The 22,772-nt window shown below is 45.3% G+C and overlaps 2 protein-coding genes across 2 annotated transcripts; both read left to right on the top strand.

Moving 5' to 3' along the window:
• Positions 1 to 4,269: 4,269 nt before the first annotated feature.
• On the top strand, positions 4,270 to 4,921 carry nppal (natriuretic peptide A-like). Its single transcript, NM_001104683.2, is given in 2 exon segments — positions 4,270 to 4,374; positions 4,461 to 4,921. Coding segments are annotated over 2 exon segments (339 nt in total). The 5' UTR covers positions 4,270 to 4,296; the 3' UTR covers positions 4,722 to 4,921.
• A 15,111-nt stretch (positions 4,922 to 20,032) lies between these two features.
• Positions 20,033 to 20,937, top strand: nppb (natriuretic peptide B). The gene is given in 3 exon segments (NM_001104685.2): positions 20,033 to 20,242; positions 20,382 to 20,670; positions 20,754 to 20,937. Coding segments are annotated over 3 exon segments (441 nt in total). The 5' UTR covers positions 20,033 to 20,101; the 3' UTR covers positions 20,765 to 20,937.
• The last annotated feature ends 1,835 nt before the right edge of the window (positions 20,938 to 22,772 follow it).

Here is a 22,772-nt window from a genome sequence, read left to right as displayed (position 1 = left end):
GCGGGCGCCTGTGTTCGGCAGCGGAGCCGCCACCAGTGTGTGAGTGTGTGTGTGACTGGGTGAATGGGTCTGTGACCGTAAAGCGCTTTGGGCCTTGTAGGTAGAAAAGCGCTATATAAGTATACGCCATTTATCAAAAAAAGGATCAGGCATCAACAGTGTGGTTAGTTCCTTCTCCTCCTTGTTGCTGTGAAATGTTTCTCAGCTGTAATAACTTTTTGTGTAACCTCGATCATTTTGCTGAAAGATTTGGGGTCAGCAGGTTTCAGCTTGGTCCTTCTGGGAGAAGCTGGTGGGACAGGTTGATGTTCCGCTCCAGCTTCAGTGTGAAGGTACCTTGGATTCTACCCTTATGCTCAGCAGCAGGGAAGTCCTTCACAGCTGCTGAGTCAAACAAACAAGCATCACTTCAGCAAGAATTCACATGAAACATGTGAAATCTGTCCGCTGGACCAAAGCCACGAAACATTGACTCACATGAGCCTTGAGTTTATGCGACCACCTGATCCGGCTTCTGCAAAGGCTTCACCTTTTGAACTGTTTTCCCTCTGCTGGTTTCTTCTGTCAGCGTCTGTCTGACAGAATCACATCTGTACTTTAATGGGCCGACACATTGAATTAGGGAAAAGCCCATTCTCTGTGAAAAGCACACGGAGCCTTTAGAGCTGCCCTGCAGCCTGAACCAATTTCACATGACAGCCCTCCAGCTGAGAGCCGTCCAAATGTTAATTAGCTGCCCCCCACCTCCACCACAGCACAGCCTCACCGGGGCAAGGATAATTGTTCATCATTTAGCCCTGCTGGCTGTCTGCAGGGCAAAGTTGGAGGAAGCGATGAGGCATGAGAGTGACTAATCGCGTCAGAGCATCTTCTTTTTATTTTCAAAGCGTGCTTTGACAGGATCTATTCCCTGAGTGCTGCCATAACATCCGCCACAACATAAACTGGAATATTTTTTACACTACTCGCAAAAAGTCAAGAATACTGTGAAAAACTCAGTGGATGTATTGAACACAGTTTTTTTTTCTATAGTATTGTGGTGATATACTCACCTCATGTAGTGTTTTCCTCATGATGGTCTCAATGAACCGAGTGTGTGTGACTCATTTGGGCCAAAACCAAAAAATTCTAAAAGAAAGACCATTTCAATGAAGCAGCAGTGTCAACAGTTGTTTGGTGGGTCTAAAAAGCTGTTTTAGTCATGAACTCACAGAGATACGTAACGGACGAGCAGCTCCACCTGGCCATAGCGCCTTCAGGTTGGTGGTAGACAGTCAGGTGTTGCAGGTGAACTTGGTGAGTCTCAAAGTGTCATCAGCAGACTTGCAGTAATACACAGACCTACTGTCAGAGTTTGTGACAGACCCAGGAGTGGACCCTGCCAGTGATAGACCACAACCATGACCAGAACCTAAAGACCTCTGACCTCAGACATGGTTTAGCAAACGCCACACAGCTGCAGGCCCGTTTACCAGGTGTGAGGGGTACTGGGGTCTCCAGACAAACCATTCACAACCGACTCCACCGCTTTGACTTAAATGACGGACGACCGTTGCAGGTGACTCCACTGACACCAATACACCGCCGTGAACGTTTGCAGTGAAGACCATCTGACCTGGACAATGCAGCAGTGGTCTACTGTCCTCTTCCCTGATGAGTGTCGGGTCGCCTTCCACAGAAATGCCGGTGGTCAGCATTGCTGGAGAAGGCGAGGAGAATGATACGCCAAGGTCAACATGGTCCCCAGGGTTTGGTTTGGTGGAGGAGGTGCAACAGTCTGGACTGGCATCACCAGTCAGAGCAAAACCTTTGGGTGGATGGTCCAGTCACTGCACGTTCTTACCTCAGAGACATCACAGAAACATCATCATTCCTTAATTCCATCAGAACACCACCAACTCTCCGTTCATGGATGATAATGCGCCAGAATTATCACAGCTGGACTTCAGGAAGTGAGAGTTCCTCATATGGTTCAGCCACCAATGACCCCTGACCTAAACCCCATAGAGCAGGTCTGGGACCAGCTGAAGCAGAGACTGGGTGATCGGACCCCACCCCCAAATGACCTGGTAGAACTGCATGTCGTACTTGTGGAAGAGTGGAACGCATTTACTCAGAACAGCATCATGAGGTTAGTGAGGAGCATGAACCATTGCTGTCAAGCTGTCATTGCAGCAAATGGGGGAAATACCTACTATTGACATGGTCAGTGTTTGTTGTCATTATTGTCTTCATTTTCTGCGTAATAAATATCAAACTACAATAATGTTTCTACTCGTTCATTATTAGCTATATCAAAGGGAACTTTTACATATTTCATTAAAATTCAGACCAAATAAGAAAACCACTCACGTAAATAACTATATTCATAACTTATTGTGAGAAGTGTATTTCAACCTGCAGAGTGCCATTGTTTTCTATGGATGAGTGTGTGTACGTGCGTGTGTGTGTGAGTGCATGTGTGGGTGGGTGTGTGTGCTTGTGTGTGAGTGCATGTGTTTGTTTGTTCATGTTTTATTCATACTGTTAATAATAAGTTCTTTCTGCTTTTCTAAGACTATCATAAGAAAATAGACACAACAGCTAAATCCGTGTGGATCCATAAGTCTGACAGTCTGGCTTTGCTTGGATCACGAGGCCAAACCTGAGTCTGAAGGCAGAATGCTGTTGGTTCATGCTCATGCAGCCCACTCTCCCCCACAACAGACCGTTTTCCCATGATGATGCTTGATGAGCAAAAGTTTCTGTCTGATGCATCTACTGACTCTCATTTTGAAAACAAAACAAAATCTTAGAATAGCTCTGTTTCCACGACTCAAATGGGCAAAACTTGATCAAAATTCTAGAAATGTTGAAAAAACACACTTTTGAATTTACAGTGTGTCAGTGTGTACTGTAGTGTGTCATAAATATGCAAATAAACACAAATTAATTCACGTGATAAGTCATTCCTAAACACGGATGTGAACAATACCTTGATTCACAGCAGATACCTTCACATTTCTGTCTGTCTTTATTTCATTACTATGCATGGAAGAAACAGAGAATGTTTACAGATGGGATGTAAAAAAGCCTCGATAACCACGTCTGCTTCATGAGCTCATTCCGTCTCTCCCGGTATGGTGAGATTCCCCTACGCTGCAACGAAGCCGCTTTCCGAGGTTCCCTCTGTGTCTCTGTGGCCCACATTAGTTTGAGAGGGGGAAATAAAACAGGAATCAAGCTAGGGGATCTTTTTATTATTGTCTCTATGAAAATAACAAATATTTCATAAGATTTAGGAGGCCCAAGCTGGCTGCCTCCCCATCCTGCAGTGTCTCTCTGTCTGCCGGCAGGCCCCCAGGGACCCCCCAGCGCAGTGAGAGCGATCGCTCCAGCCCCTTGGGCCCCTTCGACTGGCTGGGGGCCTGTCCAGGCTCCATCCCTTCTTCACCCAACAGTAGCTGGGAGAGTTTCAGCAACCCGCCGCCCCAGCAGGTTCAGAAAATGGATGCAAAATGTCTACCTGTGCAGAGTTGTTGATCACATGACTCATTTGATCCAAAAACGTGTTTCCATTTACTAAATGTGTGCATTTCGATGTGTGCATTTAAAAGCCCAAACACTTTTTTTGATACATGCAAGTTTTTTTCAGAAATTGACTTGTTTCCATTAAGCAAATTTACTATCGCAAATCCAATTAGCACAATGTCCTAGGACCTAGTCAAAGGAAACGCGTCTGAAGAAAACTTTGAGGCTTCTGCTTTTAGCCTGGCCTGCTGGTTTTGACAGGTTGCTGCTGAGGTCCAGGCCTTTGACTTTCACTGAAACCTGCAGAGCTGCATCATCAGAGCATCAGCTTTCTCTTTATTCCAGCCTGCTGCCAGCTGTCTTGTTGCTGGGGGGTTAACTTTTCCCTCCTGGTCTCTCCTCCTCTGTGGAGTGATGGAAGCTGCCCTCCTCCCAACAAACTCATGACCCCCTCCCCATGCAGGACCTTACAGTGAATTTAGCAGAAAACAATTCCTGCAGATCCGAAGCTTATGAAGGAGCTCGTGCTGTTTGTGGTCACATTTACCAACCGAGCTCCTGATCCGGGTCACGTATAGGCTACGCGCAGAAACCCGGTTTCAGTTCTGGAAAAGTCCACATGAGCGTCGGTGCTGCAGCTTCAAGGGGCGGAACACCTCAGTCAGCTTCCTCTCCCACGGGTGGGGGCATTAGTCACGGCTCATTAGGTGAGGTGACGGCATGAGGGGCATAAAAGCGGACCTGCAGCGCTGCGGAGCCACAACAGACCGGAACCAGAACCGGACCATGAGCCTGCGCGCCTTCATGCTGTGTGTGTGTCTGCTGCTTCAGAGTGTCGGAGCCAGACCCGCTTCTGAGCTACAGGTAAGTTCACCTGTTTTGGTGGGAGGGGGGGTAACTAAGGCGAGCGCGTGCGCTAACATACGCTCCTCCCACCCCTACCCCCACAGAACCTGGAGCGGCTGCTTCAGGACCAGCTCAGCTCCACGGAGCATCCCGAGGAGGACCGGCTGGACAGGACGCGGGAGGAACCGCAGCTGGGGGGTTCCTCCTCGCGGGAGGCGGCAGATGAAAGTGCGCTCACGCGCCTCTTCGCGGACCTCCTGAGGACCTCGAAGCGCTCGTGGGGGCGCTATAAGAAGGGCGGGATGCGGAGCTGCTTCGGAGTCCGGCTGGAGAGGATCGGCTCCTTTAGCGGACTGGGCTGCTGAGGTGGGGAGGGCGCATCAAATCCCCCACTGTCCAGATCGTCCCGCGCGGGGGCTTCTCCCCCGCCTCTGTTTTGTCTGTGTCCACAGGCGCATGAGTGGGAGCGCCAGGTAGCTGACGCGCGCGCACGCGGGTGGGGGGGGGGGGGTCTTTGGTGATGCTCGATGGTGTCAGTCATGTTGCAGTAAAACTTTGATTCTGCAGTGATGAGTGTCCAGGCTTTTTTGTCTCTGACCCAAACACCTGACGCCGCAGGTGACCATACGCACGCGCACTGAAGAGCTCGGAGAAGCTTCTCTTGCCCTGCACACCCCCTCCGACAGAGTTCGCCCATGCCTTTTGGGTTTTTGAACAAACTGTGTCCGTTTGAAAATAATTGCTGATTTTATCTATGAGTTGAGCTGCAATTCAATGTTTGGCATATTTATTTATGTATTTATTATTTGTGCTGTAAAATGGAAACAACATAAAGTCATTTGGGATCAATTCTGGTGTGCAAACATTTAATATGAAAACTGTCAAAGTGGAGTCAGGGGTGATGAGGAAAAGCAAAGCGGCATGAGTTCCCAGACTCCGCCTCAAAGATGTGCTTCATCCAGATGTGTGCAGATGTGCAATCACTTAAATAACCAGACTCTATAGACACACACTCACACTAGCAACAACAACACACACCTGAGTCCGACCAACATGCATTGGTGAGGAAAAAATCTCTTCAGAGTCCAAGCGTTTCTGTCTGTTTGTCCCCAAATCTGGGTTTATCAGTAACTTCTGTGCTGCACACAGACTGAGGCCGCGCTGCTGCTTCATCTGATCCAAACAGAGCGTTCCAGTAAAAAGCTCCGCTGAGCAACGTTCTGCATTTCTATTAACTTCAAACATGAGAACTTTGTGGGACATTTCAGTATTCTCCCATCTGCTGCCACTAACAGCCAATCAGCACTGCTGGTGTTCAAGCATTGCCAATTTGATTTGACTGGGGGGGGTCTAATCACAAGAAGGTTGCAGCATGTGACCATAAATATGAAAAGTTAAACATGTACTAAAACAATTTGCATAAAGGATCTTAGCTTGAGTGAACAGAGCTTAACAGATATGATATCCTGTTTGTCACCAAAAGAGCAATTTTCCTGATGCTCGGTCATGATGAACTGGTCAGAAATCATGCAGCAGCAGCAGCTCATTAGATAATGTGCATGCAAATGGGAAAATAAAAAATCATCTAAATAGCTTGAAAATAATAAATAGTTTGCCAAAGATGTTTTTGATTTGAAATTTGTTGAGATTTTATTAAAAAAAATATTCACAGGTGAAGCTTTTTGCATGTGCATTTGCACACAGTCTCTTCCACTTTCGGCTTCTCCCATCAGGGGTCGCCACAGCGAACGAGTCGCATGGTAGATTTGGCAATGTTTTACGCCGGATGCCCTTCCTGACGCAACCTTCTCAAACCGGGCTTGGAACCGGCAGAGGTAGAGAAGGGAACAGGGAGCAGCCCGGAGTCGAACCCTGGTTTCACGGACGGCAGGCGCTGCAAACCAGCACGAGCTAAACCGGCTGCTCACAGTGAGATTCATTATTTATCCTTTTTACACTATTTTGTGTATCTATGTATGCATGTATTTGTTTTTAGTGTGTGTGTGTGTATTTGTATTTGCTAAACCAGACCGATGTGCATAATTCTTGTGTAAGGGATGTTGAATTTAAAACTGGCCCTAAAAAGATCCTAAAGTCTGAACTCTTAAATTGGTAGACGCAGGAGTTTCTCACCGACTGTTTAGACTTTACACTAAATCCACTTTAGTCTGTAAAGACCCACTCCCATGAAAATTGTGTTTTTAGAGTTTTTAACATGTTCTTGTGGCATTTTTTACATGATGGAGGACATTAAAAAAGAAAATTAACTCAAAATGGCTTTTCTGAGTTTTTCTTTATTCAAATAGTAATGAATCAGGAGCAGATTTTGTTTGAAAAAGCCTGTAGCTTTGACGCAGCTGCTACGGTCAGTCGGCCGGCAAAAGTCCCCCTAATCTGCTCCATTCTGATCATCCACCTGCAGACAATTAGATCCATGAATGTCTTTGTTTTCCTGGTCTCAGCTAGAATCTGGATCTAAACTGTATAGCTTGATAGCTTCAATATAGCTTGCTGTTTTTGTTGCACCGCTAATGTTAGGTTGGGGTTGTGAGAGGCTGTAAACCAGTGGGAGAGAGTGAAAACAAAGCGATGATGGGAAACTCCACGCCCACTTAGTCCCACTTACAGCTCTAAAGCAAATTTCCTAAGAACTTCTGCCGTTCAACAGAAACTATGTCCTAAATAAGACTTTATATTTTATTTTGCCTGAAATTACATAATCAGATTTAAAAGACCACTGGGAACACTGAAAATGGATCAAAAGATGACTGGAGTAGGAATTCAATGTGTAAAATTTGTGAGCAATATTGGATCTATACAGCTGTCCGGTTCTGATCCAGATTCCAGTTCAGATGAGGAAAGCAAAGACGTACAGTGATCTATTAGTCTGGATGCATCAGAGTGGAGCGGAGCAAGGAGACTTTGGCCTGGGGGGTAAACTTTATAGTTTGTACGTAACAACTACAAACTTTTTCCAACTGCTTTTTTTGTCTTTCCCGTATTTACAACAATTTGTGTAAAGAAAAAGAAGAATTTGGCGGATGAGACCTGCCATTGCAGCAGAAAAAAGTAACTGTGCAAATAAAAAAAGAAATTCTGCAAATAAAATAGAACGCTACAAATAAAATAGAATGCTGCAAATAAAAAAGCCACAAGTGGAGTATCTGGGATTGTTTTTGCACATACATCCCTGTGACAAGAAAGGGAAAAAAAACATTCATTCGTTTTCTACCGTTTTTTTGCTTTCGGGTCATGGGGCTGTTGGAGCCTATCCCAGCCACTTGTGGGCTAAGGCAGGGTACACCCTGGACAGTTTGCCAGCCTGTTGCAGGGCCACACACACCCATTCACACTCACACCTAGGGACAATTTAGAGTAACCAATTAACCAATGAAACATGTTTTTGGATGGTGGGAGGAAGCCTGAGACCCTGGAGAAAACCCACGCATGCTCAGGGAGAACATGCAAACTCCACACAGAAAGGTCCCCCATTGATGTTCTGGTTCAGGTCCCCCAGCTGGGACTTGAACTGGGGGCCTTCTTGCTGTGAAGTAAGGGTGCTAACCACTGCGCCACCATGCAACCCTGAGAAAAAAATAAAAATAAAAAAATTAGAACAGGAGTAGGAATTGGAAAACAAACGAGAAAGTGAAGGTGTTAGCATTCAGGGTCACTGTGTGTTTTCTATTATTTTTTTTACTTCATTTGTCAGCTTTTTCATCCAAAGTATTCCATTACCGTACAGTTGGACCCACATTTATAGATATGGACCAAAAAATTATTATTTTTTCATCCATCTTCTTCTGTTCATTCCCTTTTGGGGTAATGGGGCTAGTGGAGCCACTTGTGGGTGAGGGCAGGGGGCACTCTGGACAGGTTGCAGGGTAGAGTGTCCACAATCACACACTCACACCTAGGGACAATTTAGACTAACTAAGGATGTTTTTGGACGGTGGGAGGAAGCTGGAGTCCCCGGAGAAAACCCACGCATGCACAGGGAGATCATTCAAACTCCACACAGAAAGGTCCCCTGTTGATGTTCTGGTTCAGGTCCCCCAGCCAGGACTTGAACCAGGAGCCTTCTTGCTGTGAGGCAAGAGCGCTAACCACTGTGCCACTGTACAGCCCCCCAGTCTCAATTTCTCACATTCCAGTCATCAAACGCCAAAGATGCTTTCACATATTCATTAAGGGGGTACCATGTCAAGGAAAAATTTTGTTGTGTTGATTTTACCCTGTATCTGAGCTTTCCTTCCTAGGTAGGAAGGAAAGTACCTCTTTTAACCATTGGGACACCGAAGGAGCTTTGTCAGATTTCCAATGGAATAAAATCAGTCTCCATGCGAGTACAGTGCCAAATACAATGGCATTTTCCTGGGATTTGTTTGCTTTATGTTGAGGTGTCATGATTCCAAAAATACCAATCCAAAAGTCAGGTGTCAAATCTTTTCCATAGATGTTGGATAGGACCTGAAAGATATTTCCCCATTAATTGTGGAGGTTGGGGCAGGTATATATGCGCTCATGGGGGAGTAGTCAGACCTGAAACTGGATGGTATTGTCAACTTAGCCTACATTGTTTGTTTGTTTGTTGAGCAACATATCCGCCAAGCCCTCCGAACCTGTGGATATCCCAAGTGGGCATTCACCAGATCCCAACATACAGGAAAACAAGACAAGAAGGAACAAGAGCTGAAAGGGAACAGTATTTCAATTCTGTATATCTCAGGCCTGAAAAACTAAAAAGGATTTTCAATCAATTTTTCATCAAAAAACTGGTTCATCCAAAGGACAAAATTCCCAGCTACAAACAGAGTAATGTTGTGTACTCTATCCACTGCAAAGAGAACTGCAAAGAACAGTATATAGGAGAAACAAAACAACCTCTACACAAGCGGCTTTACCAACATCACAGAGCCAACCCAAGTGGACCTGAGTCTGCAGTGCACCTCCACCTGAAGGCCACAAACCACTCGTTCGAGGACACTGAAGTCCGAATTCTAGCCAGAGAGAAAGGATGGTTTAAGCGAGGAGTGAAAGAAGCCATCTTTGTCAAGAAGGATAAACCTTCTCTTAACAAGAATGGTGGTCTCAGGTTTATTCTTCCATCCATCTACAGCAGTGTTTTGAAACCTAAACAACCCAAACCAGTTCCACCTGGGTCGTTAACAGCTGAAAGAGATGACCAGTTTGGGGAGGGAGGCACTGGCTCCCCAACCCCCAGCTGAGGACAAAGGACTCTTAACGACCCGAAACCATGTAGGCTAAGTTGACAATACCATCCAGTTTCAGGTGTGACTCCTCCCCCATGAGCGCATATATACCAGCTCTTCAACCAGCTAATTCAGAATTGACAAAGCCTCTTGGATAAGGGGTGAAACGTCTACTAACTTTAAAACCAAGTCCAGATGACATTCCCTAAACCAGAGGTGGGCACTGAGGGCTGCATTCCTGCATGTTTTCCATCATACCCTGCTCTGGCATGTTCTAATTGGCTGGACACACCTGAACCAGGTAATCAGCCATGAATAGGACAAGATTATTGGCTGGACACACCTGAACCAGGTAATCAAGGCTCCGGCTGCCGCTGCTGCTGCGGCGGGGGTCTGGGGGTGGGGGTGGCTGGGCGCTCCTCCTCCTTCTTTTCACATTCCACCATCCATTTTAGAAGAACATAAACACTCACCTGAGCACAGGTGTTAGCTCACCTTTGCACTAATAGTTTGCATGATTGAATGAATGAAAGATTTCACACTAGTTGGTTTAAAGGCATAGGTAGGCGTTCGTGAACACTATCTGTTTTGTGTACATGTTGACATGTGGATATTTTTGCAGCTAGCAGGTGTGTTGATAACATTCGAGTGTGTGTGTGGACAGGCCCCGCCCTTTTTGTACTACATTTGAACCTTACCGTAGTGATAAACAACCAGTAAACCTGTCTGCTCTATGCTGCTTATCCCCCCCCTCCCACTATCACCCCCCCTCTCTAACATCCCTCTCTCTTCTTCCCCTCTTTCCTTTTCCGTCCGGTCCAACACCAAAGATTTTCAAACATGATTGAAATTAATAAAGTGGGCCTCAATTATAAAAGAGGTTTATTCAGACATACCTCTGGTTTGTCTGAAGATTAATAACCCCTTTTGTTAAAGTAAAATATGTCCAACACAAGAGGCCCTCAGCTCTCATCTGCCTGCCCAGCTGTTGGACAGGACAAGTTAAAATAAATAAATAAATAAATAAATAAAAAAGAATCAAAGTTTGTAGTTCCCCTATCGTGCGGGCGATTTTTTTCCCTAAGTATTCAAATGTATCCTTTTCTATTTTGAAGGGCAAAGTGGATTGTCACTGTTAATATAATTAAAGGGAAACAACAGACTTCTGGTGTAATTCAATTTATATCCTGAAATGTGACCAAATTGATCTAGCACCTTGAGTAGTCTAGGTATTGAAATAGATGAATTAGAGATATCATTCATTCAATTTCTATTCCATTTAGTCCCTTTCGGGGTCACAGGGCTGCTGGAGCCTATCCCGGCCACTTGCGGGTGAAGGAAGGCAGGGGGCGCCCTGGACAGGTTGCCAGTCTGTCGCAGGGTAGAATGTCCACAATCACACACCCATTCACTCTCAAACTCACACCTATGGACAATTTAGAGTTGCCAATTAACCTATCAAGCAAATTTTTTGGATGGTGGGAGGAAGCTGGAGATTCTGGAGAGAACCCACGCATGCACAGGGAGAACATGCAAACTCCACACAGAAAGGTCTGCATTGATGTTGTGTTTTTCATGTCCCCCAGCTGAAACTTGAACCAGGGGCCTTCTTGCTGTAAGGCAAGAGCACTTACTACTGTGCCACCGTGCAGCCCTGGATTAGAGATATACAACAGCAAATCGTCCACTCCCTTTGGAAATTCCAGCAATCTGGGTGTCCCCTCTGAGAGCTATGGCCAAAGGTTCAATCTTTAAGTCAAAAAGATAAGGCAACCTCTTCCCAGTTCAAAAAATATGTGAAATTAGATTATTTGTGGGTACTGCTGCAGTTGGAGAGAGATATATTATTTTAATCCATTTTTTAAATGAGGGGCTGAATTTGAACTTTTCTAGGACCGTAAATAGGTACTTCCATTTAACACGGTTGAAGGCCTACACTGCATCTAAGGGGACTATTATTTCAGATTTATCTGACTGTTCTTGTGTATATAAAATGTTAAGCAAGCGCCGTGTATTAAATGAGTCTTTGGATAAAAGTAGCGGGTCAAGCCGCCAGGCTGTTCTACATTTAGGAGGCTCATGTAGCTTGATTTCCAGTTGTACTCGGCTGTGATCAGAGATGACGATTGCATTTTATTGACAGACCAACACGTTGGGAAGAATCCTACTATCTAACATAAAAAAATCTGTTCTTGAGTATGATCAATGTACTGGTGAAAAAAAATGAAAAACTGTTTAGAAATTGAGGGAGGGAGGAAGTTCTTATTTCTCCAAGGATCAAAAAGCGCGAAGGATTCCATAAAATTTGCGATAACTGTACCCGCTTTGGACATTATGCTACCAAGTCTGGGGTTTGACTTGTCAAGCTGTGGATTAAGAACACAATTGAAGTCGCCTCCTTAAACCAGTTGTGATTCAGTCAGGTCTGGTAAATTCCCTAAAAAGTTTTGATTGTATGATCCATATACGTTTGCTTAGGTAACCAGTTTGCCATATAGGCTGCCTTTAACGATGATAAACCTCCCTCTAGCATCAGATGTTATTGATGTTTGTACAAATGGGGTTCCCTTCCTAATTAAAATAGCCACCTCCTGGGTTCTGTTATCATTTTTAGAACCGAATATTTGTCCCATCCATGGTTTCTTCAATTTTACCTGTTCACTCAACCGGAGTTGTGTTTCCTGCAGATACATTACATCAGGTCTAAATTTCTTTAGATGTGTAAAGACTTTGGTCTGGTTCATTGGATTATTTATTCCTTTGACATTCCAACCTATAAAACGGAGACATGCCTGATTTTGTGAGTTTGTCATTTAAACAATACTAGGTATATATAAAAGAAAGAAGTATTCTCGTAATCAAAACGCCAAAAGGAAAAGAGCCTCAATCCCCCACGCGAATCTACAAACCCCCCTAAGATGGCATCTCTCCAATCTAGTACTAGGTAGTAGCTAAACTGTCACGGTGCCTGTCAGTCCACCTCCCCCTCCCACAGCTCTCCCACTCTGCTGATTGGAACCAGCTGACCTTCATCTCCTTCATAAGGGAGCTTCTCACCAGAATCCAGCGCCAGTTTGTTGTACTCACTCCGGTGCTTATGTCTGGCCTTTTAGGCTTTGCTAAAGTTATCAAGTTCCTGTTACGTACCTCTTCTAGGTTTCTTCCATTGGTCACGCTGGTTCCTCGCTCCACGCTGGTTACGCCGTCCTTGGCGTCCACGCCTCTCCTCAAGCTGGTTACGCTGTCCTCAGCGTCCACGCCTCTCCTCGGCGTCCACGCCTCTCTTCAAGCTGGTTACGCCGTCCTCGGCATCGACGCCTCGCATCAAGTTGGCCCCGCCGTCCTCGGCATCCACGCCTCGCCTCAAGCTGGTCCCGCCGTCCTCGGCGTCCACACCTCGCCTCAAGCTGGTCCCGCCGTCCTTGGCGCCCACGCCTTGCCTCAAGCTGGTCCCGCCATCCTCAGCGCCCACGCCTCGCTCCCTCTGGTTCCACGGTCCGACGCGTCCTCGCATCTCCTCTCTCTGGCTCCGCTGTCCTCAGCTTCATCAGCTCCAAGGACTTCAGGATCATTCCACGAAGGAACTGAGTATCACATTCTCCTAGAAACTTTATTCTACCCTGGTAAAATAAACCAATTTCAAGCACTTCCTCGTTGCGTGTTACTTCCAGGTTTCAGCATCTGGGTCTGCTACGTCTACGACGTCATGACATAAATATTCTCCTAACTGTCAGAAAGCCCCTCAACTGGGCGAAAATGTATAATATGTATTCAGACTCCAGAACAAAAATAAACAAATAAATAAATGGAGAGGAAAAGAAAAGAAAATCCAGTTCACCAACAAATACCGTTTTTTAAATGATGATCAATTGAACTTCAATGGTAACCCTCTGAGTTTTCAATAGAACCAACAAACAAAAGAAAATATTGCCTTATTCTTTAAACATTGCAAAATAAACAATATTATACAAAGCTACCTTTTAGTCTTTTTTTTCCTAACTAAAATAGAGTCGCGTGATGTCTCCTGATGCAGGGTCATCCTCTTCATGAGAGTCAACTCTGCTATGGAAAAAAATGTCCCACATCATTCAGTAGGTCCAAGTAAATCTTTTTTTATGTAGTCGATTACTGCATACGGATCTGTGAAGCGCTTGCCTGTAAACATAATCATAAAAAACATAATCCCGGAGCATATGTTTCGCCTCTGAGAAAGCAGCTTGTTTCTTTGGGATGGTTGCGGTAAAATCAGGGAAGATGCTGATCCTCATATCCTGCAGAAGCAGCGCCTGTGATCTGGCAGCTCTCTGGAAAACTTCCTTTTTCTGAAGGTAGTGGAACTTAACCACTATCGCCCTGGAGGAGCTTCCAGGTTTCCCCAGTCTGTGGTGAGCTTGATCTAGCGTCGGTGTGAAAGTAAGGTGCAGCATTTCTTTCAACATTGTGGCAATGACTTCCGTTTGTTTCCCAGTGGTTTCTAATCCTTCTTTCACCCCGAGAATCTGTGCATTGCAGCGGCGCTGTCGCCCCTCTAAATCATCCACCTTGTCAGTTAGCTTCGCAACCTCCGACTTTAGCTTTTTAACCACATTCTGCAGTTCCACGGTCTGGTCTGAATACGTGTTCAAACCAAACTCAATACTGTCCAAGCAGGTCTCGTGCTTCTCCTGCTCTTTCAGATCCTTTGTGCTTGAGTCAATCCGCTCCAGGATAGTCTTTTCAGAGTTAGCCATCACCCTCAACCTCTCTCATGTCCGGTGGTGACGCCGCTATGTTCTCAGCAGGATCCGAGGCTTTCGCGGCCTGTTCTCTTTCAGTTCGAGATTTGCTCATGATTTTACAATGCAGCACTGAAAATGCAAAAAATGCTAAACATATGCATGACATAACGGCCGTTCCCTGGCATGTAGCTGTTATGTTGGAGAATACTTGGTAGTTTTGGAATAAGTAATATAGTGTAAAAGTCACCCTTTTGAGGAGCTCTGTAAAACACATTTTTACATGGCTACACTCGCCCCCCCCCCCATTTTTAACATCTTCCCAGGGACTGCAGATGAAAAATAGCCCTTTGGCTAACTCTGGCATATTGACAGAAATGTTTATTAATATGCGCTGTCCCCCCTATTCAAATAAATGATTCTCAACTATGTGTACTTTTTAGTGCGTTATTTGGTTCGGCCATGAAGCCCCAGGTTTGAAGCTAAACTTTATTGTTTGCTTCGGCTAACATGGAGAAGCCAGTGTGCAGAAAGAGACTAACGAGAGGAGAACCCAGTTCTGTAGCTTTACTCCAATATGCAGTAAAACACAGTTTCATGAACCATCTGACTCCAGAGCAGAGTCTACCAAAGACAAACTCTAGCAACAAGTAATGAGAGCCTAGAACAAAAATTGCTCTGAGTGGAAACAACTGAGGGCTGAATACTTCTAGTAGCTTTTTTCCTGTAGTTGTTCTTCTTCTTTCTCTTTCGGCTTTTCCCATCAGGGGTCGCCACAGCGAATCATCCTTTTCCACCTCACTCTATCATGAACATCTTCTACCCTAACGTTAGCCAACTTCATGTCCTCTGTTAAGACATCCATATATCTCCTCTTTGGCCGTCCTCTTGCCCTCCGGCCAGGCAGCTCCATCTCCAACATCCTTCTACCAATATATCCACTATCCCTCCTCTGAACATGTCCAAACCATCTCAGTCTGGCTTCTCTGACTTTGTCGCTAACACAGGCAACGTGAGCCGTCCCTCTGATGTACTCGTTCCTTATCCTGTCTAACCTGGTCATTCCTAAGGAGAACCTCAACATCTTCATCTCCGCTACCTCCATCTCAGCCTCTTGTCTCTGTCTCACTGCTACCGTCTCTAACCCATAGAGCAGAGTTGGTCTCACCACTGTCTTGTACACCTTTCCTTTGAGTCTTGCTGGCACTCTTCTGTCACACAACACTCCTGACACTTTCCTCCAACCGCTCCAACCTGCCTGCACTCGCCTCTTCACCTCTTTTCCACAATCCCCATCACACTGAACTGTTGACCCCAAGTACTTAAACTCCTGCACCTTCTTCACCTCAGTCCCCTGTAACCTAACGCTTCTACCTTGATCCCTCTCGTTCAGACACATGTATTCTGTCTTACTACGACTGACCTTCATGCCTCTTCTTTCCAGAGCAAACCTCCACCTCTCTAGCTGTTCCTCCACCTGCTCTCTACTCTCACTGCAAATTACAATGTCATCCGCAAACATCATTGTCCAGGGAGATTCCTGTCTTACCTCGTCTGTCAGCCTGTCCATCAGCATAGCAAACAAAAAAGGACTCAAAGCTGATCCTTGGTGTAGTCCCACCTCCACCTTGAACTCCTCTGTCTGACCTACAGCACATCTCACCACCGTCATACTTCTCTCATACATGTCCTGAACTACTCTGACATACTTCTCTGCCACTCCAGACGACCTCATACAGTACCACAGCTCCTCCCTCGGCACCCTGTCATACGCCTTCTCTAAATCTACGAACACACAATGCAGCTCCTTCTGACCTTCTCTGTACTTTTCCATCAACATTCTCAAAGCAAAAATGGCATCAGTGGTGCTCTTACGGGGCATGAAACCATACTGCTGCTCACAAATCTCCACCTTCTTCCTAAGCCTGGCTTCCACTACTCTTTCCCACAGCTTCATTGTGTGGCTCATCAACTTTATTCCTCTATAGTTGCTGCAGTTCTGCATGTCACCCTTGTTCTTAAAGATCGGGACCAGAACGCTTCTCCTCCATTCCTCAGGCATCTTCTCACTCTCTAAAATCCTATTGAACAACCTTGTTAGGAATTCCACTGCTGTCTCTCCTAAGCACTTCCATACCTCCACAGGTACGTCATCAGGACCAACGGCCTTTCCGCTCTTCATCCTTTTCAGAGCCTTCCTAACCTCATCCTTTCCAATCTCTGCTACTTCCTGCTCCACAACAACCACATCTTCCTCCCTTCTTTCCCTGTCATTTTCCTCGTTCATCAGCTCCTCAAAATACTCCTTCCATCTTTTCTGTACACTCTCTTGGGTTGTTAGCACCTTTCCATCTCTGTCCTTAATCGCCCTTATCTGTTGCACGTCCTTCCCATCTCTGTCTCTCTGTCTGGCTAGCCTGTACAAGTCCTTCTCTCCTTCCTTTGTGTCTAACCTGTCATAAAGCTCATCGTAAGCTTTCTGTTTGGCCTTTGCCACCTCTCTCTTCACTCTACGCTGCGCTTCCTTGTACTCCTGTCTACCTTCCTCAGTCCTTTCTACATCCCACTTCCTTTTAGCCAACCTCTTCCTCTGGACGCATTCCTGTACTTCCTCATTCCACCACCAAGTCTCTTTACCGTCTTTCCTCTTTCCAGATGACACACCTAGCACCTTCCTACCTGTTTCCCTGATAATCTCTGCTGTAGTTTCCCAGTCATCTGGAAGTTCATCCTGACCACCCAGGACCTGCCTCAACTTCTGCCTAAATTCCTCACAAGTTTCTTCATTCTGTAGCTTCCACCACTTGGTCTTCTTTTCTGTTTTCCCTATCTTCTTCTTCCTGACCTCCAGAGTCATCTTACACACCACCATGCGGTGCTGTCTGGCTACACTCTCTCCTACCACCACTTTGCAGTCATTAACCTCTCTCAAATGACCTCGTCTACATAGGATGTAGTCCACCTGAGTACTCCTACCTCCACTTCTGTATGTCACTCTATGTTCCTCTCTCTTCTGGAAGTAAGTGTTGACTACAGCCATTTCCATCCTCTTCGCAAAGTCCACCACCATCTGTCCCTCCAGATTCCTTTCCTTCACACCAAACCTGCCCATCACCTCCTCATCACCTCTGTTGCCCTCACCAACATGCCCATTAAAGTCTGCTCCAATAACAACTCTCTCTCCTCTGGGAAAACTCTCTATGACCTCATCCAACTCACTCCAGAATCTCTCCTTCACTTCTAACTCACAGCCAACCTGTGGCGCATACCCACTGACTACATTCACCATCACCCCTTCAATTTCTAACTTTAGGCTCATCATCCTGTCTGAGACTCTTTTCACCTCTAGAACACTGTTTACAAACTCCCCCTTCAGAATCACTCCTACCCCGTTTCTCTTCCTATCAACACCATGATAGAAAAGTTTGTATCCTCCTCCAATACTACGTGCCTTGCTGCCCTTCCACCTTGTCTCCTGCACACACAGTACATCTACCTTCCTTCTCTCCATCATGTCTGCCAGCTCTCTGCCTTTCCCTGTCATTGTGCCAACGTTAAGAGTCCCTATTCTCAAACCTATGTTCCTGCCTTTTCCCTTCTCTCTCTGGCAACGGACCCTTCTGCCTCCCCTCTTTCTTCGACCAACAGTAGTCAAATTTCCACCGACACCCTGTAGGTTAACAGCATCGGTGGCGGTCGTTGTTAACCCGGGCCTCGACCGATCCGGTATGTCTAAAGTGTTGTGGATGATTCGCATGGTTATTTTGGCAATTTTTACGCCGGATGCCCTTCCTGACGCAACCCTCTCTATTTATCCGGGCTTGGGACCGGCACAGAAGTTACTGGCTTGCAACCCCTGTGGCTAGATTTTTTCCTGTAGTTGTTGATTTTATCATTAATAATCATGTGAGCAATAATCTAAGGAGTGGAGTTGAAAGGAGTGGGAAGTTACTTTGATGAGTGTGAAGTTGGCTTTTCTATTTGCAGAATTTATTTTTATTTGTAGAATTTCTTTTTTATTTGTGGCGGAGAGCCTTCCTCTTGTGCTGATCCATTAAGGTCTCTTCCCTGACTCCCTTCTGCCGTGTGTTCATGCTATGCCCACAGTAAGTTTAGTTTTGTTTTCCTGCTCTGCAGCGCTTTTTGTTAGTTGAATAAATCTGTTGCCCTGGAACTGTGTGCCTCCCGTCTCTGCATTTTGGGTCCTTCACACTTATCAGCCCTCCCAACCTGACACCCTCAATCAGTATTAGGAGCAAAAAAAAACCACAAACTGCAACCAAAATGTTATACTGCAGCCGGTGTCCAGTCTCTGCAGATGAATGACAGAGCCGGAGGCACACACATGTAGCTGTAGTGAAGCTCTGTGCAATTTCAGTAAGGAGAATCTACCTCATTCACATGTACGCTGCCTTGTTTCTTCACTAAACACCATCACCGATTCACTTTGAACCAATGGCGAAGTAGCCCGCCTTATTTTCAGCCAATCACAATCACATTTTTGCATTTAAACTCACAATTGGTTCTCTCTCTCTCTCTCTGCATTCTACACAGTTCGGCATCCCTCCTCCACCTCCGCCCCCCCTGGAGTGACATTTTGGCCTCTAACGACCATCAGTCTATAGGCTCTGGGTTTTATTCATCCATGGTCCGAGTTCATCCTGAGAACGCAAGACGTCCTCGGCCAGAGCCTAACCGTTAAATGTGGACTTCATTTATGCACATTTTTGTGAAACACAAATACATCTTTACTTGTGTTCCTAACATCCTTTTTTTAAATAAACAGGTTGTTTTTGTGTTTTAGCAGCTCAGTAAACATTGATTTTGGCATAATATGGCTCATAAAATCAGGTTAAATCACTGTAGCAGATCTAACACCTCTGGGTTCAAGTGGCTTAAGCACAGGGACACATGTCCCCAAAAACCTGCCTTGCCTTGATGTAACAAGCACTTTCACTTTATAGACAGAGTTTTTGACAAATGCATTAATCACTTTTAAATACAGACACATGGTTGTGCTTTTACTTTATTTTTCTGAGATAATCTCAATTTTATTCTCTAACTATTATTGATTATGAAAGGGATAATTCCCTACAAGGTGTGTGTTATCAGAAATAAACGGACAGCGGAGGGCCGATGATGTTGGACGGTTGCTTCTGCAAAGTGCATTGATTTATGATGATGGACACCTTGACGGCGGTCATCCTGCTTACATGCTCACTTACTGTCACAATGATCTGAACGAGGGTTCTTTCACGTTATCGTTAATGTTCAGAATGAAAAACCTAGCACCTATGGAGCAAAGAGCTTTTCCCAGCAGGGATGTGGGGGGTGGGTGGGCTTTATCCCACTATGGCCCAGTTCTGTCTTGGTTTGACTGCATTCCTTTGGATCAGGCAAACAGAACATGCCTGCCTTCTGACCATTCAGAGTTTGGAGCAGTCCACTGAAGAAGTTTACTCCTTCAACATCACGTAGACCCCTCAGTTTAGTAACACTGTCATGCATCACACTGCTGACTGGTTCCCATGGTGGTGGGGCAGGAGAGCACTGCACCAGGGGAGGGTTAGTTTTCTGAAAAAGAGGATAGTATGAAGTGGTTCATATCTGAGATCCAGCAGTTTCCGACAGCTCTTGCTATCAGCACGAGGTGTCAGGAATGCCAAACGCCTGATGACAAATTCCTGGCATGGCTGAGTGAGTCAGGCTTCAGTATAAAGAAGAGGCGGACATCAGTGTGTGCTCAGCATCCCGACAGACACCAGGCACAGCGGAGCATCCCTGATCCATCCATCCATCATCCATCCAGCCTCAGACATGAGCCGCTGCAGCTCGCACAGAAGCTCACATATGTTCTTCATCCCTTTTTGGGGGCTACTCTTCATCTTGAACGTTCAGCGGTCCACATCGGTCCCCATCAGCATGGGCCTGACCAACGCAGACGTGAACACTCTGAAGGTGAGTCTGATGCGGCTGTCTGGATGTTTTAGGGGGCGTCAGTTTAGAGTGGACTTTCTGATGCCAGACAGAATAATTCCTGTGGTTCTGAAGAATTCTCGATCAGAACACTAAGTTCTGGATGGTTTGGGTTCTGTAGGACCTCCTCCACCGACTGCAGGAGTCGGTTCCAGAGCAGAGCTCTGTTGATGAGGAGGGAGCTGTAGAGAGGGACACTCTGAACCAGCTGAGCACAGAGGAGGAGCGAGAAGATGAGCCAGGACTGAGCAGAATGGAGGAGGAGGTGATCAGGGAGCTTCTGTCATCCAAAAACCTGAAGAGCCTTCGCTCCGGTGACTCGTCCAGGAGGTCGTCCGGCTGCTTCGGCCGGCGAATGGACCGGATAGGCTCCATGAGCTCTCTGGGCTGTAACACTGTGGGCAGATACAGTAAGTATCAGGAGGCGCTGCATCTGCATGGACTGAACCCTGATGTCTGCTCTGATAACAGCTGCTGTCCTGTTCTCCTGCAGATCCAAAGTGAAGATCAAGTCTTACAGTCTGAACCTGGACCCGCGCCTTTCTACCAAAATCTGTTTTTACTCAACACTATTTATTGACTAATATTTATTGGACATTGTGTCTTTAAAGTATCATTGTTAAGAATAGATGTGCTGTTATTTAATGCTGAATATGTTAATAAATGTTTACAAATGCTCATTGATGAAAAGGTTGTCCTTGTTTTAAAGCTCCAACAGTCAACAATGCTGTGTGAGTTAGAGAGGGGGGGCAAAAGGGGCAGAATGTTGGGAAAGCCGACTGAGGCTGCAGACAGAGTTTTTATGTTGCAGCGATTTCCTCTGAGGTGCAGCCTCAGGTGTTTCTATAACCATCATCACTGCAGTCTGTTCTCCTGTCAGCATCACATCTCCAGGGCTAATGGCAACACTATCTGCCTGCTAAACGCTGACTGGACTTTCCAACGTAAAGGAACAAGGCCCGTTCATCATGTCACCATCAGGGGGCTTGAATCAGTCTCAATTCATTTGAACAAAAATCAACAGTCTTCCAGTCTGGTTCAAAAACAATCAATAGTTTAAAAATCAGTGAGAGCTAGACTGTGGCAGCTGTTCTCATTTCAAATGAGAGATGGGAGAGTGGCCTTTTGATTGGAGGGCCTTGCTGAGCACATATCAACACACCCTTTTTGGGATTGGAGAGCTTGTTCTGCTTCTCAATAGCTTTCAGTCATGTGATGTGTGCACTGAACTGAAGGGCAAAGATGGCAGCTCACAACAGATTTCTGCTCTAGAATGACCAAAAACAGTCCAGACTGTTCTATAGCAGAAAATCTGTTTTCGGACTGTTTTTCAAATTAATATTTCCATTACCTCTCAAAATAAACAGAAAAGATACAAAGAGCAAATTTTGGATTTAGCAACCCATTTCCAACTCCGGGTGGCACAGTGGGGCAGTGGTTAGCATTCTGCTTCACAGCGAGGAGGCCTTGGTTCAAATCCTTTCTGTGTGGAGTTTGCATGCATGCAGGGTTTTCTTCAGGTACTCTGGCTTACTCCCACAGTCCAAAATAGGGGTGTAACTATTGTTTAATGAACTGATTTCTAATCCAGCGATCCAACCAGAGGGATCTGTCTGAAGCAGTATGTAATTGAATCGACCTGTACCATTAAAAACTGTTTCAAAATGAAATAAATTGAATCAAATCAACCTAAACCATTTGGATTGAAACATGGTAGGTTTATTTTACTGTAATGTAAAAATGACCAAGTGCATCCCAGTGGACAACACACACGTGATGACGGAAAAAACGGATATTCATCATTCCAATCCAATGTGTGGAAAGACTTTGAATAAAGTCATGTGACCATCCAGTGTCTAGAATGTTCTAAGAATGTTCCCTTTGGATTCCTTGGATGTGGAAAACAACAGTGGTGAACTTTAGGAAACTAACATGTGAATAGATTTGACATTCATTCTAGTTTACTTGTTTGTTTGGAAACATATTTCATTTGCCTTTGATTATCTTGAAAGAAACACAAGGAATCTGGAAAACTTAATGCCCGACGGTGTGTGCATTATCAGAAATTAATAGAAGACGCGGAAGGCTGAACCATCCGACTTAACATTACATCAGTTCCAGTGACAAAGTCCTGATGTTATCTGTAGAGCTGTTCCCCACTGTTCTCCTGTCACCAACGATGTTCAAACTCAAACTTAAGTTTAATAAGCAAAAAAAAAAAAGAAACGCAAACAATCTCTTTAAAAAATGTTCACTAGTAGAATCTATATAATAATAATAATAATTTCATGGATTTTTCTGTGCTTTTCCAGACAGTCAAAGCACTTCCGTGTCTATTATTCATTCATAGTTGGTGATGGTAACTACTGATGTAGCCTCAACTGCCCTTGGGCGTGGCTGACCTTTTTGTCTTACTCGTTTGTCATTAACCAGAAGCAGCAACTCCAAGGTGACATGGCCTGTTCTGTTACCAAATCCACCTAATTATTTCCTCTTTAACTTGTTCTGTCCA

The sequence above is a fragment of the Oryzias latipes genome, chromosome 7 (genome assembly GCF_053564925.1).
Source record: "Oryzias latipes strain Hd-rR chromosome 7, Olatipes_Hd-rR_3.1".
Taxonomy (NCBI): domain Eukaryota; kingdom Metazoa; phylum Chordata; class Actinopteri; order Beloniformes; family Adrianichthyidae; genus Oryzias; species Oryzias latipes.
The sequence above is the reverse complement of the archived record's forward strand: the minus strand, read 5'-3'. Positions and strand labels throughout refer to the sequence as shown.